The sequence below is a fragment of the Brachycentrus maculatus genome, unplaced genomic scaffold (assembly GCF_059751285.1).
Source record: "Brachycentrus maculatus isolate JH-2025_06_01 unplaced genomic scaffold, ASM5975128v1 h1tg000144l, whole genome shotgun sequence".
NCBI classification, from domain to species: domain Eukaryota; kingdom Metazoa; phylum Arthropoda; class Insecta; order Trichoptera; family Brachycentridae; genus Brachycentrus; species Brachycentrus maculatus.
In genome coordinates this window covers 1,135,477-1,157,633 of record NW_028280897.1, presented here as the reverse complement: position 1 = coordinate 1,157,633, position 22,157 = coordinate 1,135,477, and the positions used below count along the sequence as shown (strand labels likewise).

General features: G+C 33.4%; 1 protein-coding gene across 1 annotated transcript; it reads right to left on the bottom strand.

Annotated features, from left to right (window-relative positions):
• Positions 1 to 492: 492 nt before the first annotated feature.
• Positions 493 to 8,513, bottom strand: LOC148308893 (uncharacterized). Its single transcript, XM_088260918.1, has 3 exons — positions 8,303 to 8,513; positions 6,728 to 6,783; positions 493 to 3,074 (listed from the first exon to the last, which is right to left on the bottom strand). Exons 1-3 carry the CDS (start codon positions 8,318 to 8,320, stop codon positions 905 to 907), a joined length of 2,244 nt encoding a protein of 747 aa, XP_088117044.1. The 5' UTR covers positions 8,321 to 8,513; the 3' UTR covers positions 493 to 904.
• Positions 8,514 to 22,157: the final 13,644 nt, after the last annotated feature.

The window sequence follows — 22,157 nt, the reverse complement described above, 5'->3', positions numbered from 1 at the left end:
CATAATATTTCTTACGATCGTAGTATGCACGAAAATACTAGTTTATAATAATTTGTGAATATTCGAAGTATCACTATGCCAAAAGAATCTGCTACGTTTACAATCGAGAGGGACCCTGGTTTTGCACTTGAAATTTTTAAAGGAAATACTTTCATTCCATGGAGCCCTTTAATTTACTTTCAAAACTTGAGATTGTGCAATTGATAATAGCTCACAATTTTCTTGTATTGCTTCACGACTTTCTGCTTTACTGATCAAACAACTATTGTATCATGATAAGTTGATTTATAACATAATACTAGTTTTTACGTAAAATATTGAACACCTTCCAAATTTTGACTCATTCTTCTAAATAAACGAATAAATAAAATAACTTATTAGATAATCGCATGCAAATAAAAAACTGACAATTGATGTAAAACATATGTAATTATCAGCGATAATTACACAAGTACAGTCAATCAAATCAGTACGTAATGTAAATACAAATTATTTCACAGCAAAATAAAATAAAACAAAGCTAGAATTTTGTTTCATTAAATTATATTCGCTATTTTTAAATATCTACAAGTGCTCGTAAAACTATGTGCTCTAAATATAAACTAAGAAACAGAAATAATCGGTATCCACCAACCATAAATGCTCGAGGTTATTAAATACTTAAATGTAATTTATTTGTCTATATTTGTATGAGTATGAGACATTTTGTTTCACTGCCTAGTGAAATAATAAACAACTTCGTATATTATACCTAGATAGCTATAAATTAAAAGGTAGGTACACGAACATTCGATGTTTATATCTCTCATTGCAAAGCGAATCAGGTTCCTTACTGAGGTTTCATATCCTTCGGTTTAATCACTCACGATTTATAATGTCCTTAAACGAACAATGGTCTATCGTTCTAGTTTTCGTATCTTTCATTCAGTCTATCTCCGTACTTAAAATTTCCTCTTTCGATACTGTAATTTTTCTCTTGACTATTCTCGTTTATTTGTGGTGGAGAAGTGTTAACGAATGGCCTTTGTTGTTTGACTTCGATGTGTTTTTTCCGCAGCTTTCGGGGTACTTTCGACGTCGTGGTTAGAACGTGGTCTGTGCTTGTAGACGGCGTAGGACTATGCGTCGACGATTCTGTAACAGTGGCTTCAGTGTCCAGGAGATTGGGCGCTTCTACGACTTGTACATTTGTATTAGACGCTTCTTGTACTTGCATCGACGCGTCGAACGATTTCGATTGCATGACGTTATAATGATCTTCCACGGATATGTACTTAGAGTCGTCAGGCAAGGTCCGCGACACATCGCCGAAGGAAGTATCGATCGTTGGAGAAATATCGGAGCCTTCAGCCATATGATCGATGACAGATTTATGATCTTGTCCACCAAAACTTACGTTAGTCGTAGAAATGGATTTTTTCTTAGATTTATTCTTTTGGTAAGCGGGATAGTAATTGTTTTCTTTGTAATTATCGTTAGAAGATAAGGCAAACGTATCCTTTTCCTGGTCATTAGACGATGTTCCGTACGAGTTTTGATAGCTAGCATACGATGGAGAGGGGGAATCTTTAATCCTTAGACTTTCTCTGAAACCTTTGTACGACTCTTCGTCCGAGTAGGACGCTGGAGTGCTCATGGGCTTGCTATCGATGGAGAGATGAACATGAATTCTCTTGTTCTGTTTAGCTTTTTTGACAACTTTCGGATTGATCGATATTCTAGTCACCGGTTTCATTATCTTCTTTTTATTCCTTCCGAAAGAATTATACGCGTGGCTGTGACCGATATCTCCTGACTGATCTTCGAAACTGTAATCAGAAATAGCGGGTTCGTCCGAATTAAACGAATGCTTTTTGGGGTGTTTGGGTCTCTTTTGATTATCGCGAGATGTAATTATTCCATCAAAGTGGGTGAAATCCGAGAATTCACTTTTGCTAGGGTTATCTTGGGGAACCCAGGAACCTTTGTTATTGTAAGGACGGTGTTTGCGTAAACTAGTCTGAACACTTTCCTGGTGGTGCGGAGCTTTTGTGGAAGGCGGCGAGTTATTATTATAATTCTGTTCGGAAACAATTTTTCCGTGATCATGATAATGGTGCTCGTGAGATGCTTCGTACGGATTGTAATTCATGTATTCCATATGCGCCGGGGTTCCGAGTGACCCCACAGTTCCGATGTGGCTCATCATGGGACTTTTATGTCTCTCGTCGGATAATTGAAGTGCTTCCGAAGGTCTCGGGCCGACGTGGATAGCGGTATGAACGGGATGAGACATAGCGTGTACGCCATCCGAATACGAGTGCTTAAAGTTTCCCGATATGACTGGATGAATCAAAGACGACACGGAAGGATGCAGGCTGGATGTCACGATGGAGTGGCTCGGGATGGTACTGGACAGTAGCGGGTCCGCGGACGGGGCGTGCATGGCGTGGTGCAGCGCCACGTCCAGCGGGAGCAGCGCCTGCGGGGGAGGCAGCGGACTGGACTTGGTGTAGAACGGGATCGCCGCCGCCTCCAGCCCCTCCGGCTTCCCGTCCTCCGGCGGGTTGTCGTACACTATCTGATGGATGTGCTCCTCGCTGAAGGTGTGAATGTGCTCCGTGTTGCCATCCACGTACTTCTCGACGCGCTTGGGTTTCCTCTTGGGTTTGAAGGGTTTCCGCTTGACGTCCGTATAGAATTCGTCGCGGTGCGAGGGGTCGGACGCCTGGTCCCGAATGACGACGCGCTTGCCCTTCTTGGCGACGGCGACGAGCTTGTCGCGCGGCTCGACGAGGATATCGGTGGTGGGTCGCGGCTTGGCTCGGCGCTGCTGGCGCGGCGGGCCGTAGTGGCCGCGCGCGCGGTACTGCGGCTGCAAGTTAGGCGCCCTGGTGGAGCTGGCGCGCTCCTCGGACAGCGGCAGCAGCGCGAGCGCGGGGCCCTCGGCGGCGGCGGCCAGGAAGGCGGGCGCGTACTGCTCGGCGGGCTCCAGCGGGGCTCCAGACGGGCTCGCCTGCTCCTTGGTGATGTAAATCTTCTTGTGGTGATGGATGTGCTTCACCTTCTGCGGGATGTGGATGCGGATCTTTTTCCTGAAAAAAACGTCTCGGGTTGACTCAAACGAAAAATGGTAGACATTAAAAATACGCGTAATATACAATACACACGCAATTCATTTCGCGTTTAAAATAATCATAAGCCAAAAAAAACATTCATTACAATTTAATACATTATTTCAGATTTACGCCAATTTCAAGAAATAATTCACAAAAATTATATTTTGATTTATATTTTCGCAGCGCTCTTATATTATAAATATAATTAGAATACAAGTCAACTTTGGGAATATCTGAAAATGTGAAAATATTACATACAAAAAATAGAGACTCTATGAAAATTCTTAGTCAACAGTATAATCAGAGTTGGAGCATTATAAAGAACAACATCTGCTTTAGAAAAAGTTTCGGGATTTCGTCGATAGAGTGCTTCCAAAACACTTTTTGTGAAGAAAATTCAAATATGGTTGTTTTAACGTTCGTCGATTTATTGTTTTTTTTTTTTTTAACTTCTTATTAAATTGTTAATTTAAATAAATACTTTAAAAAAATGTAATTTTCTTATAGATCACTAAATGGTGCATACAACTCTAGAATGGACTCGTACAGTTTTATTTTATCGTTAATATGAAGAAAAAAAATACTAAAGTAACGCTTCAGATGCCGGTCAAGGGTAACATATTTATATATTATATATGAACAAAAATACCTTATTTTTAGGTTAGTATCGATAAAATTAATAAAGGTGTGTTGAGATGGTTTAGGCACATGAATCAAATCGAATCGAGTGAAGAAAGGACAGTAAAACAAATTTATCTGGCGAATGTAGTTGGAAATAGAAACAGAGAAAGATCGAGAGAAACTTGGCATGATCAAGTATTACAAATACTTGGGCATGGTCAGCTTAGAAGTCAAAATAATTGACGGATACATAAGAAGAGATACATGGATGTGGAAGAACCCAGGATTGTTTGCAAATACAGATTAGTTATGCTTTAATTTCTCTGTAAATTCAGCTTTTGTTATAACTGAGTTCAGTTCTGCATTCAATCTGTTCCCAGTATTCACTATCGTTTCTGTACCTTTAGTAATCTTTGCGTGCTTAGAAAACATGCATCGAAAATACAGTACATCTTCAAATAGATGATCCCTAATATTAATAATAATTGGTTCATATATATAGAACATCCAAGAATTTGAATAGTGTGGTTGTCAATAATGGATAGAATTGGTGAATGTAACACGTGTGTAAAGTGATCACTTAAACCAGCCTATGACGGTCGTCAGCCCCGTAAATGCCCAGACTTCCATATTCTTCTTCTTCTTTGATGAGATGTCAAAAAATAATAATATTAATATAAAATATTCACGAAACATGTTAATATTTAAACTTACGTAATTCAAAAAACTCCATATGAATAAAATATCAACGTGGTGCACACCCTCCTTTATACCTTTATTGCCAAAAAGCTTATGAAATCATGATATTTTCTGAGATTCTGTCTATTTCTGGCTTTAAAAATATCAATATTCTAAATATGTCCTGTCAAACAAAATGAAATGAAATTGTTGTAGCGTGGTTGACAATCATGGGTAGTATAGCGAATGTTACACGTGTATAAAGTGATCATTTAAAACCAGCCTATGACAGGTCCTGTAAATTCCCAGATACCCATATCCTCCATTATTTATGTTGAAAAAAATATTGAAATATATCACTAATCGATAGGTATGTATGAGGAGATGCATGAATGTGGAAGAGGCGAATAATGTTTGCAAAGACCGAGTGGTTTGGCGTTCTATTCTCCCTGACTAACCCTGAAATGGCGTGATGGTTAGTTAGTTGCATATTTAGTTTGTTGGAGCTAATAATGGAGTATGTATAGATAAAAAAAATACTAATGCTTTCAAAGTTCTTATAGCACAGGAAGACTGAGAAATCATCAGGTATACCAAATACTTGAAAGCGGTCAAGTCAGGAGTCGAAATAATCGGCGAGCATGTATGACGAAATACGTGAATGTGGAAGAGGCGAAGAATGTTTACAAAGACAGAGTGGTATGACGTAGTATTATCTCTGCCTACCCCTTCTACCCTACCATGATTGTATGTTAGTAAGTTATTTATTTGCATAAATTTCGAGCGAAAAACAAACAATTCGAGTAAATTTCACCATTTCTCGTAAAAAAATGCATGGTTTATAATTGCCGCATGTTGTTTTCGAAATTAATCTAATTATAAGGAAAATTTACAACGGCACAATGTCAATATGTTTGACTTTTTTATTTAATTTGCCGAGACAATAGACGTGTGGAGCATGTATCTATGAGCTATGTGAAGCACTTTCCCCATTCTGTAAGCTTACCGGTGTTTGAGATCCATTATTACCTTCGATGGGTATTAATGATATTTTGCTTTCATCGGCTAATTATTACATGCCATTGGGTAGAAATATAAACAAAGAAAATGTATCGCAGGCAAGAAATCATGTCAGCTCAATAAAGTCGTATGTAAAATTATATTTTAAAATATGCGTTTGCAGCATCGTAAAAGTGATATATACTGATTCTTAAAAAATAAAGAAAAAGACAAATTTAGTGTGAAAGACAAAAGGTGTAAGAGAGAATCTTTAAAAAATACAAAATTCGAATTTTATAACAAAGAAAAAAAATTACACTGTCATTGATTGGAGCTTTTATTGGTGATACTAATGTATCGTGTCATTTGGTAAATTTTCACTATAAATTGTCGTCGAATTCTTGATTATCGAATCGCTTTAAGTTTCACTTAAAATAAAATTGTTTGATGGAGAAAAAGAAAAACCTACATTAATATTTTTATTTATCGAAAATTTTATCGATATTTCAACAGAAATGCAGAGTACGTTAGAGTTATGATGGAAATATGGAAATCTGTCTTTTTACACGACTTCCGACTCATTTACTGTGTATCACATAAAATTGCGTTTTTTTTATTTCAAACATTTAATGGATATTTGTTGTTTTTTTTGTTGGAACAAAATATAACATGAAATTTTTATTTGAAACACTGTTTGAAACTTTGTGATTTTCCATTTTATTATTAAAATATAAATTTGTTTTAAAATCACTATGAATATTTTATTATAACTTAATTACAATGTCTACCGTTTTCGAAGATAACCGCTTCTTTATCAATACTGATTAATACATTCACTGCATTACTGCTTTTACAAAAATTTAAATAATTTTTTAGTGAATCATTAATATGAATTTATTAGTAAATTATACGTCAACAGGGAATTTCAAGGGGATCGGTTATAAACGCAAGTTAACATTTATCGTCTTCCAAAAAATATCAAGAATCAAGAATTTCGACAAAATAATTTATATAATTTTGGGGTCCGTATGAATACACTTAGTTACAAACCCATCACTTAAAATATTTAAAAAAAAAAAAGTTTATAAACAAACAATGCAAAAATCTGGAAGAAACTTAATTATAAGAAATAAACTAAGTACTATGTAAACTTAAAACTTTCAAATACAGTTAGATAATAAATAAAATATTTTACAAAAAAAAAAAAAATTCCAACATTGATATCATAATATCTAATATCAAGGAGAATCGCCAATAAATTTATATTGAATAGAAGATTACGTGTATTTTAAATACTAATGTAACTACAATTTTTTTTAATAAATATATACCTTCCAGCAGCAACAGTTTCCCCACTGATGATAATCAACACAAGAAGAGTGGAAATCTGAAATAAGAGAGAAATAAACAATGTTAGTATAAATTATGAAAAGTTTAGAGAGACATGATTTTTCTAGTATCTAAATTACATTATATCTAATTAAAATCTTTATTATTATCGTGAATACTCCACTTAATTTGTAACGCAAAATAAGGAATTGGAGGCTACAATTAATGAAACTACTTTGGGTCCATTTTGGGTATATAAAGACGGTAGAAATACCGTAACTGTGACGATGGAATTAGATTTATTAATTTGCTATTTATGTTAGTGTCATTTTATAATTATTTTATTTAAAATCTTTACTTAAGTTTGCATTATATTTAATTAACTAAAGATAATTTTTATATTATTAAGGATTGAGATTTTTTTGTAGTTGTTTTCTATTGTTTACAAAAAATAATGTTCTTTTATTACAAACAAAAATTGTACTGATAAGACCATGAAGTAATATTTTTATTTTATGTAATTTCGAAGAAAATATTTACTAGTATTTTATATGCACAAAGGTTACAAATGCCCTCAGAATGTAAAAATATTGCCATTCAAACTTAATTTAAAACGTAGACTCCAAACCTTTGACTTAACCTCACTAAGAGACTAATTTTATAGTGTATTATATGTATGTAGATAAGAAAATAATCGTATTCAAAGAATTTCAATGCGATAATTTTCTAACGAATGAATATATATTTTTAAAAAACCTCAAAGATAATAATAATGGATTTTTAAAAATCTTATAATTTTGTATAAAATGTCTATTTTATGAACATTTGCATGTAGATAAGGTTATAATTAAATTTAATTTACAGTTAAATTATACGTAATTTGTTTTCAATCAAATGTGAATTTTAGCCATTTTTTTTAGATAAGTAGTAATTTTAAATGTGTTAAATTTACAACACGGATTTTGCCATTAATTAGTGAGAATATTAAATTTGATCTAGTCTAAAAACACATAAATGTATTTGGTTACGGCGCAACCCAGGAGATTTTAGATTGTGTTTGTTTGAATGTGAGAAAAACGCTGTAAATCGCTCGGTAATATGTTGAATTCAATACGAATTAGGCTGTAAACTTATGTAAGCAATCATGTCCACTGCATACGAAGAGATGACAAACGAGCCTTTCCTTTTGGCTCCGAGTGGATGTATCGGAGTTACGGGTATAAAGTGAGCGTTGTGTAACACCCGACTGATGGATGTGTTACGAGTATGTAGGCAAAGGCACGCGGTCGGTTAGGATTTTGATAAATTCCTAATGTTCACGCTGTTAAGTTTAACCCATTTGTGGTTGTCGGTGGCTTGGCGGTTTAGCCCAGGGCATCCACTTAGAGCCCCGTTTCCCTTCCTGACGTAATATCCAAAATAAGGCATAAAAATAAATAGTCTCGGGCAGCGATGCACGTCCGTGACCTCTCCGGAGCGTGGAACGGTAATATCACTAAATCGGGCACTGAAACTCGGTAGCACTGAAAGTTCGTCACACTAGGAGCACTTCCTGAAACGTGGATCCCTGTACTAACCAGTGAATGCCAATCCATCCTGAAGCGGGCAGGCGCGAAACTCTACAAAACCGGGACGAGGTGTTTATCGACTGCCTACCTCAACCTTGAATGATTAACTGTTAACTGCACTCAATATTTATAACATTTATAGTTTTACGCTCGAAGAGTCCCGAACGCGAAATCACAATAAGGCATTTAGTTCGCACACCGGCGAAGCTCACACACACTCGCGGCCACGGTCTCGAGCGTGTTGCAAAAAGCGCAGTTCACTCGTTTGTAACCGCATACATCATTATAGATTCCGTAGATTGTCAGTTGGAGATTCCCGTGGCAAGTACAGGCGGTTTCATGACACCAGGCCCGGGACCCGTCGCGTGACGGCATCGGCACGCCAGCGGACCCTCTTACGCCATTTGCACTCGATATTCGGACACTTCGCGTTTGTCATTTCACTTTCTAAACAGTAAATATGCTTTATTACGTCTCGGTAATCTGCCAGAAGGTGCTTTTGTTCCTTACATACTTTTACTTATACAGCCACATCAGTTCTCCCGCGCTCTTCCAGTATATCTATCTTGTGCCTTCTGCAACCAATTTCCAGTAACTCTTTTCAGATCTTTTTTAAAGGTGACATGTATCGTTCTTCCCCATTTTTATGAAAGAAGATAGAAGTCTGATCATCCCAGGGTTTACAGCCTGGCATTTGACTTTTCATTTCAGATCATCAGACCATTGTGTAAAGGGTCTCCCTCTGCTTCTTTTGTCCTAACAAGGTCTCCACTCAATTACCCTTTTGACCCACCTGCGGTCTTTTAATCTAGCAACATGTCCCGCAAACGACTATTTTAACTATGCCTGTGACGCCAGATCCTTTGCGATTCGGTGTTTCTTATTTGATCCGAGAGACTTAAACTTAGCTTAGACAGTTCATGCTTTCTTTCCGCCACCCTGATTTTTATTAAAGTAGATTTTGCTTCATGTCATTACTGGGAGAACATATTGGTCTTACATTTTTTTTTCTCGTCTTCGGTTTTGTTCCTTACCTCGTGATGATGCCTTGAAAGCGAACCCTGAAATGATCCTATGAGATAATCAAATCGAGAACACTAATTAAATTAAAAGTTCATGCATTGGATGAATGACAGCGATCTCTTCTTGAAGATTGTGACTTGGTGTGTCGGTAAAATGATTGAATCCTCAAACAATTATCGTACCGATCAACTGCTTATAGCAGGAGATCATTGACATTTGATCGACAATGATAATAGAAATTCTAGTAATATAAATCAACATAAACTAACTAACTAACCATCACGCTGTTTCCGAAGGGGTAGGCAGGGAGAAAAATAAAGCCGCATATATTTGTCTTTGCAAATAATTTTCGCCTCTTCTAGAATAAATAAACACCAATCTGGATTACACTTTATATAGGTATTTAGAACAATACCTGAAAATAATTCATATGTGCACTAAACTACGATGATATTCATTGTGATTTAGCTCCAGGAAGAACTGAGTAAGGATGATTTTTTTGGTTTTTGACATATTCAAGTTGTATTGCTTTTAAAGTGATGATTATATTCTAACCCAGACCATCAAGAATTTTCTGCATTGTAATAAAATTAGATGGCAATTTTCAACAACTATCATTCAGAGAGATCTTTTCATTTACATATGACTACCATATGCATACGTCTGGCTAGATCTTTCCTAAAGCTTTCTGATGTGCATCGATGTGATACAGAAAAAAGTAAAATGCATCCTATTGTACTAAGTGCACTTATTCGTTTAACATAACGACGTTCGGCTAACTACACACACAACTTTTGCATTCAAAGAAGTCGGTAGTAAAACTCATAAATGCATTCGTACCAGACACGAAAATTACTGGGATGATGCATCTTCTTTCCGTCAGTTAGGAGTTATTTCATTTCCTGTGCATTAGCCGACATTTCGTGAATTCAGGAACTTTTTAAAAATAAATTATATTTGCGTTCATTTTTACATTCGTTTTATTATTTAAAAAAAAGTAATACTTATAACTAGCTGTGTCCGGCAACGCGTTTCGGTGGCTCAGTTTAGTAAAATGAAGAAAAAAATAGAAAGCACAGGTTTCTAATATATCTAATATCACAATGATTGTGTGTCAATGAAAACATTTGAAACTTCAATGCAATAAAAAACACTGAAAAAGTGTCAGCAGCTGTCAAGAAGTAGGCTCTCTCCCATGGACAAAATATTGCTGTAACGTTCAATACATGGCGCTGCCATTTCGTAAAACCTTTTTTAAAGTGAAACTTCTTGTTCAGTGATTCGCTAATCGATAATTGAACAAAAATTAAAATTGAAATTTCAAGACTGACTGAAAAAAAACATTAAAGCAATCGGTAAATAAGTCTTGAACATTTAATATTTTAACAAACGATGATTTTTAATTTTATTTATATACATTTGATTTCACGTTTTTAAAGGACTTATAACTATATGAGACTAATTATGTATATTTCCTAAGAATAAATTAAAATCGTATTCTTATGACTGGAACAATTATTATTTTGATCAGTATCTCGATTCTAAAAGCTTCAGGTGAGAATATATTAATAATTTTAATCGCATATAATTAATCACAAGTACTTTACATGGCATTTTTTCATTGTAAAGTAGGTATAATCAGTGGATTGTGGATACACGTGTGCACCCTTCCAGGACCATGAGCATGGAATTATAATGGTACTTATGGTTAAATACATTTGTACATTACAAACACACATACATACGTGTTCAATGGGTATTCTTTACTTTTATCTAAAGCTTTTTGACATTATGACATCTCAACATAGATATATAAATATCTGGGTATTTACAAGGTTTATGACCTGTCATAGGCTGGTTAAGTGATTTAACACGTGTAATATTTACCATTCTACCTATGATTTAAAACCACACTATTCAAATTCTTGGAACTCCTAGATATATTGATCGTTTGGCACAGTACATATGAGTTCGCAACAGCTATCTATGTTGGATTAAGGAAAGATTTTATTCAGTAGAGATCCTTTTATTTTATATGCAAGATCCGAACCCCCGAAAACGCCTGGAAACGTCATTTAATTTTTTTATGTTGCTTATAATTTGACCAGGAAATATAAATACCATTTAATAATTAATGTAATTTCGCATTTAATGCCATTATTATTTATAACAATTCGTGCCTTTATGTCAGTAATATATTTTTCACTTAAAAATTATTTACACACATGAAAATATTGCAGAAAAAAATCCATGTAGTTTGGAAAAAAAGTTCGCTGAAACCATCCAACCAATGAAATACCGAATTGTGACCTTTTTGAAAAAATAATCAAAACTTTGAATGACACACAGTAAACAGTCCTTCTTGATGGTAATATTTAAACAAACCCAACTTCTTCCATTTTATACAGTGATGAAATATGTATTTTTTTAAATTCTGAATACATTCAAATGCAATTGTTTTAGTTTGCTTATTTAGATGTTGGATGGTTTCTGCATAACATTGTCCAATTGCAACAATGAAAGAAACACGTCATAGCTCATACATAACTGCATTTATCGGCAATTACACCCAATAATCGTGCAGCAATACTTGTCGACTGCACTTAAGGGAATACAGTTGCCTTTTAGTTTCAACGATGTAATCGCATGTCGGTATAGTGCAAAATGAATTTGTAATGCTGTAATGTTGCGTGAATAAACATCATCACACCCGCTTACTTTAAATTGGATAATTGCATTTGAATGAGAGGTAAACAAACATCCATCGTTGTTTACTATTTTTCTCCGAGTTACACTCAAGCTCAGGTCACCATTTATGTAATCATCTTCTACTTTTTCCCTTATTAAATCAGGAAGCTCTGTTATTCCCAAGAAAGTGACTTCTCCAACTCTTGATTGTCCTTTCATCTCTTTGATGGTTTTCCAGGAAAGCGGTGACCCGGTGGCATGGGATTGTTGATTTATCCATCATGTTGACATGGTCTCCCCAAAAACGTATTCTTTCTCTACTTAATCGTACGAAATCTTCGGTCTCATTTCGAATTCTGTTTCTGAGCGTTTTCCCTATGGTAGCTCTTAAGACTTTTATTTCCGATGATCTCTGAGTAGGTTTTTGCTTCTGATTCTGTCGGATCTTGTCTCCATCGCAAACGTCATATGAGTTTTCTGACTTTATTTTCTGTTCTCATAATCTAATTTATGTAATCATTTTGACATCAATTACTTCTTCTTCTTTTGGTTTAGTTAGGTCTGGATTCTGTTGTTCTCGGACCCTGTTCTTGGGAGGCGGATGTCCAACCATCCCTTCATCGTTTGGATGGTCTTTCTGAGGGTCTGCTACCTGTATTGGATATTGTTCAACACTCATCTGCCGCTATTATTATCATTCAAACCGAACTCCCTCTCTTCACATGATCTCTCCAAAAGCGCCTTCTTGCAAACTCGTATAACATCTTCGACATTACAGTTTCTTCCCATTGGTTCTAAGAAGGTTTTTTGTTCTGATAGTGTCTACTCTTGTTTTTAAGCCGTATGTCATGATCGGTCTAACGCAGGTCTTATAGATGCTTACCTTACTCTCTTTCCAAAAATTACGAACTATAACATTAGTAAAATACTATACCGACTTTTAATGTTGTGATAGAAATGCTGTGGTTATTATTTAAAAAGAGGTGGGCTGAGATCGTTTGGACATGTGGAAGGAATGATTTAAGAAAGACAGTAAAATAAATTTAAGAAGCAAGTGTAGTTCATGAGTAAAGTGCCGTAAATTTTTATATTGAAACCTTCTGTTCATTCATGTGATTCATGCGATTTTTCAGCAAAATCTTTAGTTGAGTTTTTTTTATTAGTTAGTAGAGAGAACTATGAATGTGTGTGAGTGAGTATTTAAGATTCATCCTTATATAATTCTCAAAAAAAGACCTATTTTCATTTTGAGTGCAAATCACTATCATGGGGTGTCCGTTTTGCGAGGTTTTAGTGGGGCGAATATCATAAACAAGCTTTCTAGATCATTATACAGATAATGCGTTTTTGAGCATACATTGTGTGTAGTAAAGTTTCCCGTTGTTGAAATATTTGGTCTTGTGATTATTTACGAGCGCATTGTATAAATCCATAATATTATTAAGCCTGCATCACATTACACGTGGCTAATTATAATTAAAGTGTACCAGATTATAATCTAAGTTGGCTGTAATGTGAGCGGGGAACCTGTTACGGACCCTGAGCAAGTGCATCGGGCTTAAAATTGTTGAGTGATGTTTATCTTAGGTCCTTAATTTATGAGAAAAGTCACCGCTTGTTCCTGGAGGTCAGTGCTCCCAGCTATTTACTCGTGTCACTCCAAATTAAGCCCAGAATACGAACCCTTGATAGGGACATCACATTAATGTACATTTTTCTACTATATACCAATTATTTCATTATTTATTAATGACTAACAAATGTAACGTTACTCATTATATTTAATATATTTATCATACCGTAAACAAACAACCTGAACTAACTAATCATCACTTCTCTTCTCCGCAGGGGTAGGCAGAGAGAATAGAACGCCACACCATTCTGTATTTTGTAAACATTCTTCGCCCCTTCCACATCCGTGCATCTCATCATACACACCCGACGATTATACTGACTCCTGACCTGATCGCTTTGATATAATTGAACGTGCCAAATTTTCTTCGATCTTCATCTGCTCCTATTGCCAACCATATTCGCCTCATAAATGAAATAATTAGTAGTTTAGTGAATATTTCACATGTATAAAGTGGTAACTTATACCAATCTACGAAAAGTCGTAAGCCTTACAAATACCCAGTCTTCTATATTTTACTTTATAAATGTTGAGATATGCATAGATATAAATAACTCCTAAGTGGACGAACCCAGATTTGTTAACAAAGATATGGACATTCAAAAGATTGTAGACATAACCATTTGGTTATTGCACTTGCTTACAAGACAGGTGATTTACAACATTTTGAGTGTGTCCAAATACTTGTTCACAAATCTGAATTATCTCCAATTATAGGAGTTATTTTTCAAATTATTTAAAGCTTTTTTCATCTCACCAATAGATATCTCTTCTGAAGTTCTAGTGATTCAAGAAAAAGGTTTCTAAATTGGTTCATATATATATAGAACTTCCAAGAATTTGAGTAGTGTGGTTGTCAATAATGGGTAGAATTGGTGAATGTTACACGTGTGTAATAAAGTGATCACTTAAATCAGCCTATGACGGTCGTCAGCCCCGTAAATGCCCAGACTTCCATTTTCTTCTTCATCTTTGTTGAGATGTCAAAAAAATATAAAAATGATTGTTATTTGATCGTTTATTTAGTATTTTGAAATACATACGTACTCGTGTTTGTAGTGTTTCTATTAATTTACCAAACAAATGTTTCATTTTTATATGAAGAGTAAATTCTTATCCAAGGTGGATTCATTTTATAGAACGCCAAGATCTTTATTATATTCAATTTAATCGTAGCTGGCTTTCAATATAGTCGGCTATGATGACATGTCAAAAAATAATATGAAAAGTGGATAATACTATAAAGTTGTTGTTTTGTGAAGAGGATAAAACTATGTGGCTGTTGTTTTATTATATATTGTTTTTCAATTCGTACACTGGGTCTTAAGATTGTTGCCATTGAATCGATCATACCATTAGCCTTTGCTGTCAAATGAATCCGGCAAGCAAAGTAAAAAAACAATAAAAGATAATAATACGTATGTCAGGGTTTAAATGACAGACGCGGCTTATCTTTGTGGGGAAAATTAAGTCCTCGGATGGGTGTTATAAAATATTTGAATTAAGCATTATAGCCCTCGTGACGGTTAATATGATCTTGTAGCTTTATTTTATTGTTGCTACGCTACCCCATGGCGTTATAAAAACGGTTCTATTTTAATAAATAAAACCGTTTTATTGAAGTTTTTGTATTTTAACAGCTTTTTAATGCGATTGTGGTGTCGCCGACCAGAGATGGACAAGACAATTTATTTATTTTATTTATCACATTGTTAAAAAAAGGATATATTTGTGTTCTTATTATTGACACAAATATTCTGCATTGATATCTTAAGATGGATGAAGAAGAATATACGGGAGTCAGGGTATTACATTACATATATCGAATTTTAAAAGAAATCCAATGTCTGATTATAAATTATTATTAATATCAACTCAACGATGAAGAAAAACATGAAAGTCTGGGAATTTACAGTGCTTGCGGTCTGTCATAAGCTGTTTTAAGTGTTCACTTGATAGACGTTTCAATGATTAAAGAAAACACTTCGTTTTTTTAATCATTGTAACATGTCTTACCACAAAGTTAATGCCGAAACAATAAATAAAATGATAGACGTTTAACATTCACCATTCTAACCATGAATGACATCCACCCTACTAGAATTTCGTAAGTTATATTTATGCTTCATTTGAAAAAAATAACTTTCAATTCAAAACCATCTATAATTGCACTTGGTTAGTTTTTTTTATAAGTAAAAACCTTATTTAAATATATGCATGTGTGTCGAAATCTGAAAATTGACTAATATCGTCAATTATGAGTAGAATGGTGAGTGTTACACGTTTATAAAGTGATCACTTATCTAGGCTCTGACTGGTCGTTAGCCCTGTAAATGGTCCTACTTCACCGCGTATGTGTCGTTTACGTCGCTGGCCTATGCTCCACTACCGTGTCGTTGAAATGTAAGGCTCTCTTTCTCCTTCTCTCTATTCTTCTGTTTCATGTAACGAAATGTGCCCAATAAATGTGAGTCCTTGAAATTTCACTCTCTATTCTCGTCCGATTACCGATTATCGATTCGCCGCCTAAGTAGTTTCAATCAATAATTACGTATTTTAATAAACCTTAAAATTCAGCTTTTATGATGTATAAATGCATTATTAATATTATATTGATTTGTTTTTATTAAAATTTTTAGTATGAAAAAAAACAATACCTAACGTACGCGAATTCTGAGCTGGAATTGACATATCGGTCACTCCTTTCAAGAAGTCATAAATCAAATATCGATAATTTTCAGTTTTCATGTTTTCAGAATGCCCAGAAAATGTACTATATCCCAGCAAAAGCGGCATATTTTTAGCTTAATATTTACCTGCTACAGGGCAGAAAGTGTTGTTTTTGCATTTTGAAGAAAAGGTATTGTTTAATTATTTTAAAAAAAATACTAAATATTTTTCAAATGGTGAAAAAACCTTCAGGTTTTACCTATAAAGATCTGTTGCACAGTAAAAAGTTCAATAAGTGGATTGATATTTATTTTTAATGCATTGTATTATATTTTTAAACTTTAAAACGATCTACTGAAAAATCAAGTTTTTTGATTTATGACGTTCCTGAAAGGAGTGAGCGACATATAATATAATCTTAATTTTGCTTCGCTAATACTATCGGAACTCCACAACTCCTTAAAGAAAATTCAAAGTTTTCTTTAAAAATGTATTTGTCTTTAAATGTATTTGTCTTTAAATAGACGTAATAAAATTTATTTAATTTAATTATCTTTTATTAATTTCTGTACTAGCGATTCAATGCGGTTAGACGTCAAGGACCGTAAAAGTATAGAGAAGGAATTAACCGCATCATTTTATTTGTTCGAATTCACGATTATTGCATAGACTTCAACTTACTGTAAACACCGATTTAAAAAATACAAAACATGATTTCGACAGCAAAAAAATCTCACGTTGTACTAAGCGGCTTACTACAATCCTGAATATAAGAAACTTAACTTCTGTTTCGTGATCTGTCAGTTAAATTCGACAAGATATTTGGAAATTGAACCACACAGAACTAGGAAGAAAAACATTAAAAATCATGATAGACATTTTATTGCTTTTAATAAAAATGTATCGTGTTTTGTTCGGAGTGGAGTGAGCGTTATAAAAAAGCACAGAAATTTACCGACAATCGTTTGATTTATTGAAGGAATTGTGTAAGTTTTAACACCCGTTACGAATTTGGGTAAGTATCTAATAAAATTCGTAGGATTATTTTGATCATGTAAAGACGATTTCTATTTGAATAAAAAATAATTAAAAAAAGACAAAAACATGAAAATATTAATTATATAAAATTTGTCTAAAACCAACGTTTGGTTGGAAGAGCGAAGAAAAAACGGGAAGAATATGCGTGTGTGTGTGTGTGTATATTCTAATAATTCAGCCTCCCAAACGAATTCACATACATATATGGTAAACAAGTATATATAGGTACGTAGGTTTGAGTATGACAAGATTATTATCGTGTCGGGGTAAGTATATATTTTTATCTACGTTTTATTTCAATACCATTTAATTATATTCAGGACAAGGTCGCCATAGTTTAGAACCTTTCTCAAGTCCAATTAAAAAACGTTGACATGTGGCTAGATGGACGATAAAATAAATACTTAACGGTTTGTGTACATATATATGTCCAGCTTACTCCCTACATTATTATTTACTTGTTAATGGAGCGTTCCTTTGGACCTGCGTCTTATTTAAGTGTTTTAAATGAGATAAAATGAATGGTGTACCGTTACATATTACAGGGATAACGTCTCTTCGGGTATTTTGGTATTGTCGGCGTATTCGGACCAGATTGGATCCATTGGAACAGATTTATTAAATTTATTAATAAATAAATTCCAAGTACCAATATATTCCAACCATCCAAAAACAGACTAGTAATACTGGTCAAAGTGTTTGTACCAGAATATTTTAGATAATCCAAAAAATACACATAACAATAAAACACTGTTGTGTGGTAAGATGGTGGAAGATTATCAATAAAAGAATGTTAGTTCTTCAACTTTGGTTTATTCTAAGTATAAGTTACTATGTAGCTCTAAGTGAGTGACTGCTCTCTAAAAGACTAATCTATGTAGAATGTCGCTTGCCAGACTATGCGAGTATATACACGATTGCGGAATGTTGTTGTGACCACTGTGTCACCAATATACCTTTTATTCCTTACATACTGGAATAAGACCAATTTTTAGTTTATTAATGTAAATACGACTTGTTTCGAGGACTGCAGATGTTCTCATATATAGGTGAATATACAAAAATTGTATTTTCATTTCGTATTTGTCAGTTTATATTTTCAGCTATAGTGTTTACGAATTAACAAGTTGTTACAGCGTTACATATAATTGAAGGCATAAATTGATGAAAACAAGGAATGTAAAGGAAGTAGGATCAGATCAAGTGTTGGTAAAGGAACGAAGGAAAAATATATGATAAACAGTTGGGGCTACAAAGATAGGTAGTAGGTAATGTATCAGGCGTTTCTCGAATTTCTCTGATAACTCAGATATATATATTTATATATATATATATATATATATATATATGTATATATATATATATATATATATATATATATATATATATATGTATATATATATATATATATATATATATATATATATATATATATATATATATATATATATATATATATATATGTATATATATTTATATATATATATATATATATATATATATATATATATATATATATATATATATATATATATATATATATATATATATATATATATATATATATATATTTATATATATATATATATATTACTTGCTTGGACAAAAAATGAATAACTGAAGAAAGATGTGCTCTGACGTGGAATGAAAATGTTTATTCCTCTTTTAAGATTTTTTGTTCATTGAAAAGGATGAATGATGCGATCTATTTCAGATCTACCCACCTACATTATTCATTTATAAATCCTCATTTCATATGAGATTTCTATTTTTAATGACACGTTAAGGATAATGGAACCAGGTTGTAGAAGTTAATTGCATAATGATATGTTAGGTTTTGTTTGATGTGTATCTGTGATTTGCATCGTATAGTTTTATCTACGTTGCAATAAATTGTTAAAATTGTGATTTGTATGCTTTACTGAGGGGTGCATTCTTATGTAATGTGAGACAAATTTACATGCAGTTGTAAGTTTTAGTTGTCATAAGATGTGATTTGTTAAATATTTTCTGTTAAATAACTTTATTAAATATTTTCAATATTAATTTATGAGTAATAATACTATTTAATAATGCATTACTTGTGAGACCCCAATCAATAATCCTATACTTTCAAAATTAATTTAAGAATATACTGATATAAAGTGTAGATTTATAATTATTATTATTTTTGTATATATTAATTATTTATATTTTGTACTCAAGTTTTTCCGTTTTAAAGATGTAAGTTATTTTTTTCAGATTTTTGTGGTATTTTTAGTATCTCAATCTCAGTATAAGATTTTTCTATTTCTATACTTAAATATTTTTTGCTGTCTACTTTTGTATATATTATATCGGCGACAATGTCCATTTCATGTTTTTTTCCCACAGTAAAAAAAAGGTTTAACGCCTCCTCAAGGATCGATAAAAACCAGAAAAAATGCGTACATCCGTTATACGGGTACCTACTTAATGATCGACATAAATTACAGCTAGAAGAATAAGAGTATCGTTCAAAAATTATTTGAAAGGAAGATGAAATCTTTTTTTATTTACGCCCTCCACGAATATATCGTAAGACATGTATTTAAATGATATGATCTCTTAGTGATAGACATCTGATAATAATGTAATTAACAGTAAATTATTGTGAGGGTGCAACCTGTTTTGGTTCGGCTAAGTGCAGTCGTTGACTTGAAAAGAAATTATACGTTACTCGCGGGTACCTTATTATTCAGAGATGCATTCTGACGTACTCAAATTAATACAACATTTCGTGTGTTATCAAGAATTTATTTGGACTTTTAAGCATGTTACATTACAGTGACGTCAATGTTGTCTTTTTAAATAACAGTGAATAGCGTTCAAAAAGTACTTTGAAACGAATATTTAAATAACACTCTCCGTATCATTCATCGTTCATTTATTTTATTATTTTATTTGGCAGTTATTATAAGGAATAACATGCTAATTTAAATATAAACACTTATAAGACCAATGCGTAAGACCACTTTTTGAGTTAATTAATTTAAAAACGACTAGTTTCAGGAACTATAAACATTCTCACCAACACCTGTATTTTTACCTGTTGATGAGAACATTTGAAGCTCTCGATTGAAGCTTTTTACATAGAAAAAGTCATGATTACGGATAGTGACATTTCCTTTAAACTTAATAAATAGATTTATTAAATTTATTAAAATATACAACATTACTTAGGCACTCAAATAGAAAACACAAATTTCATTGAATCGTCAACGAGTTTGTGATAATACATACATTTATTTATGAAAACTTAAAATTTACTTGGTTTTGAATAGTAATCAAACTAAGAAATGAATGTTGTGACACGTATTTCAATTTAATTTACATCATCATCAAACACTGCATTTGACACTGATGTCAAGTGCATCAAAATGCTTGTCACAATATATTTTGTGAGTCATGTCAAATTTCAGAATGATAAAAAATAAAATTGCTTTCGGGCCGAAAGAAAGTTTTTTAAACGAATTTTGTTTTACAACATTTTGAGTGTGTCCAAATACTTTTACTTTAAAAAAAATTGTTTTAATATTTAAATAACTAAACTAATCATCACGCCGGTAGGTAGGTATAATAGAACGCCACACCAAGATGTCTTCGCGAAAAAAAATCTTCCACATTCATGCATCTCCTCATACGTACCCGACTATATTTTCGACTCCTGACATAAGTATTTGAAATACTTGATCATGCCAAATTTTATTCGGTCCTTCTTGGTTTTTATTTCGAACTACATTTGCCTCATAAATTTGTTTTACACATGCCTAAATCATATCAACCCACATTGGTTAATTTTATCGAAAATACATATCTTAGCCTTGCATTATTTCCTTATGTATTATTTCGTCTCCGCCGCCACTGGGTGGTTAGTGGTTGGTGCTGCCCTACGAAGTGCAGCGAGATCTTCCCGCCGGGTCAATGTCCCCTAGCGTTATCTCCTATAATCCACATTCCGATGTCATTTTATTGTAGGGATGAAACGCGACTAGACAACCTCCTTCCTCTGCTCTGCCCCGGATACGTCTGGCGATACAGACTCCCGGCACCGACTCGATCACCGCCGTGCCCTGATTCAAACGAGATCAAATAATTATAATATCATTACGTATTTCCTTTTTAAATAACTAGGTGAAGGCCCTTCGATATGACCTGAGAAATTATAATACAACTTGTTCTAATGTCCAAGTCGAGCTACCCATCTTTATTGAAGAAAAAAATACATTTATTGATTAGACAGTCACTTTGCATTAAAATGTACCCGTTAATTGATTCGGCAGTCAATTTGTAATAATATCTATCAATTTTTAATTCAAATTTCACTTCATCAATTCAACCTGTTATTAAAATCTATAGCAACACTTGTTTTGGTGCATTTCATTATTTTCAAACGAGATAAAAAAAATTATAACACCAGTCTGATAATGTTGGTTACGACCAAACCCGCTTGCTGGTCAAATAAAATTGATGTGGAAAAAACTAAATAGTTGTTCACATCATTTTTGACATCTCAACAAAGGTGAAGAAGAATATGAAAGTCTGGGCATTAACGGGGCAAAAGTAAATCTGAACACTACAAATAACCAATTAAATAAAAATACCTGCGCCTTTTGTATAAAGGAATATATAATTAAGTTTATAGTACCTGGTCAAAGTATAAGCTGCATACGAAATTGAAAATCATGTTTCCTGGTGTTTCCCAGTGGATCTTGAATACATTAAAATAAAAGGATCTAAATAAAAGCTTTTCCAATACAACCAAAGATAGCTCTAGTAAACTCACGTGTACAG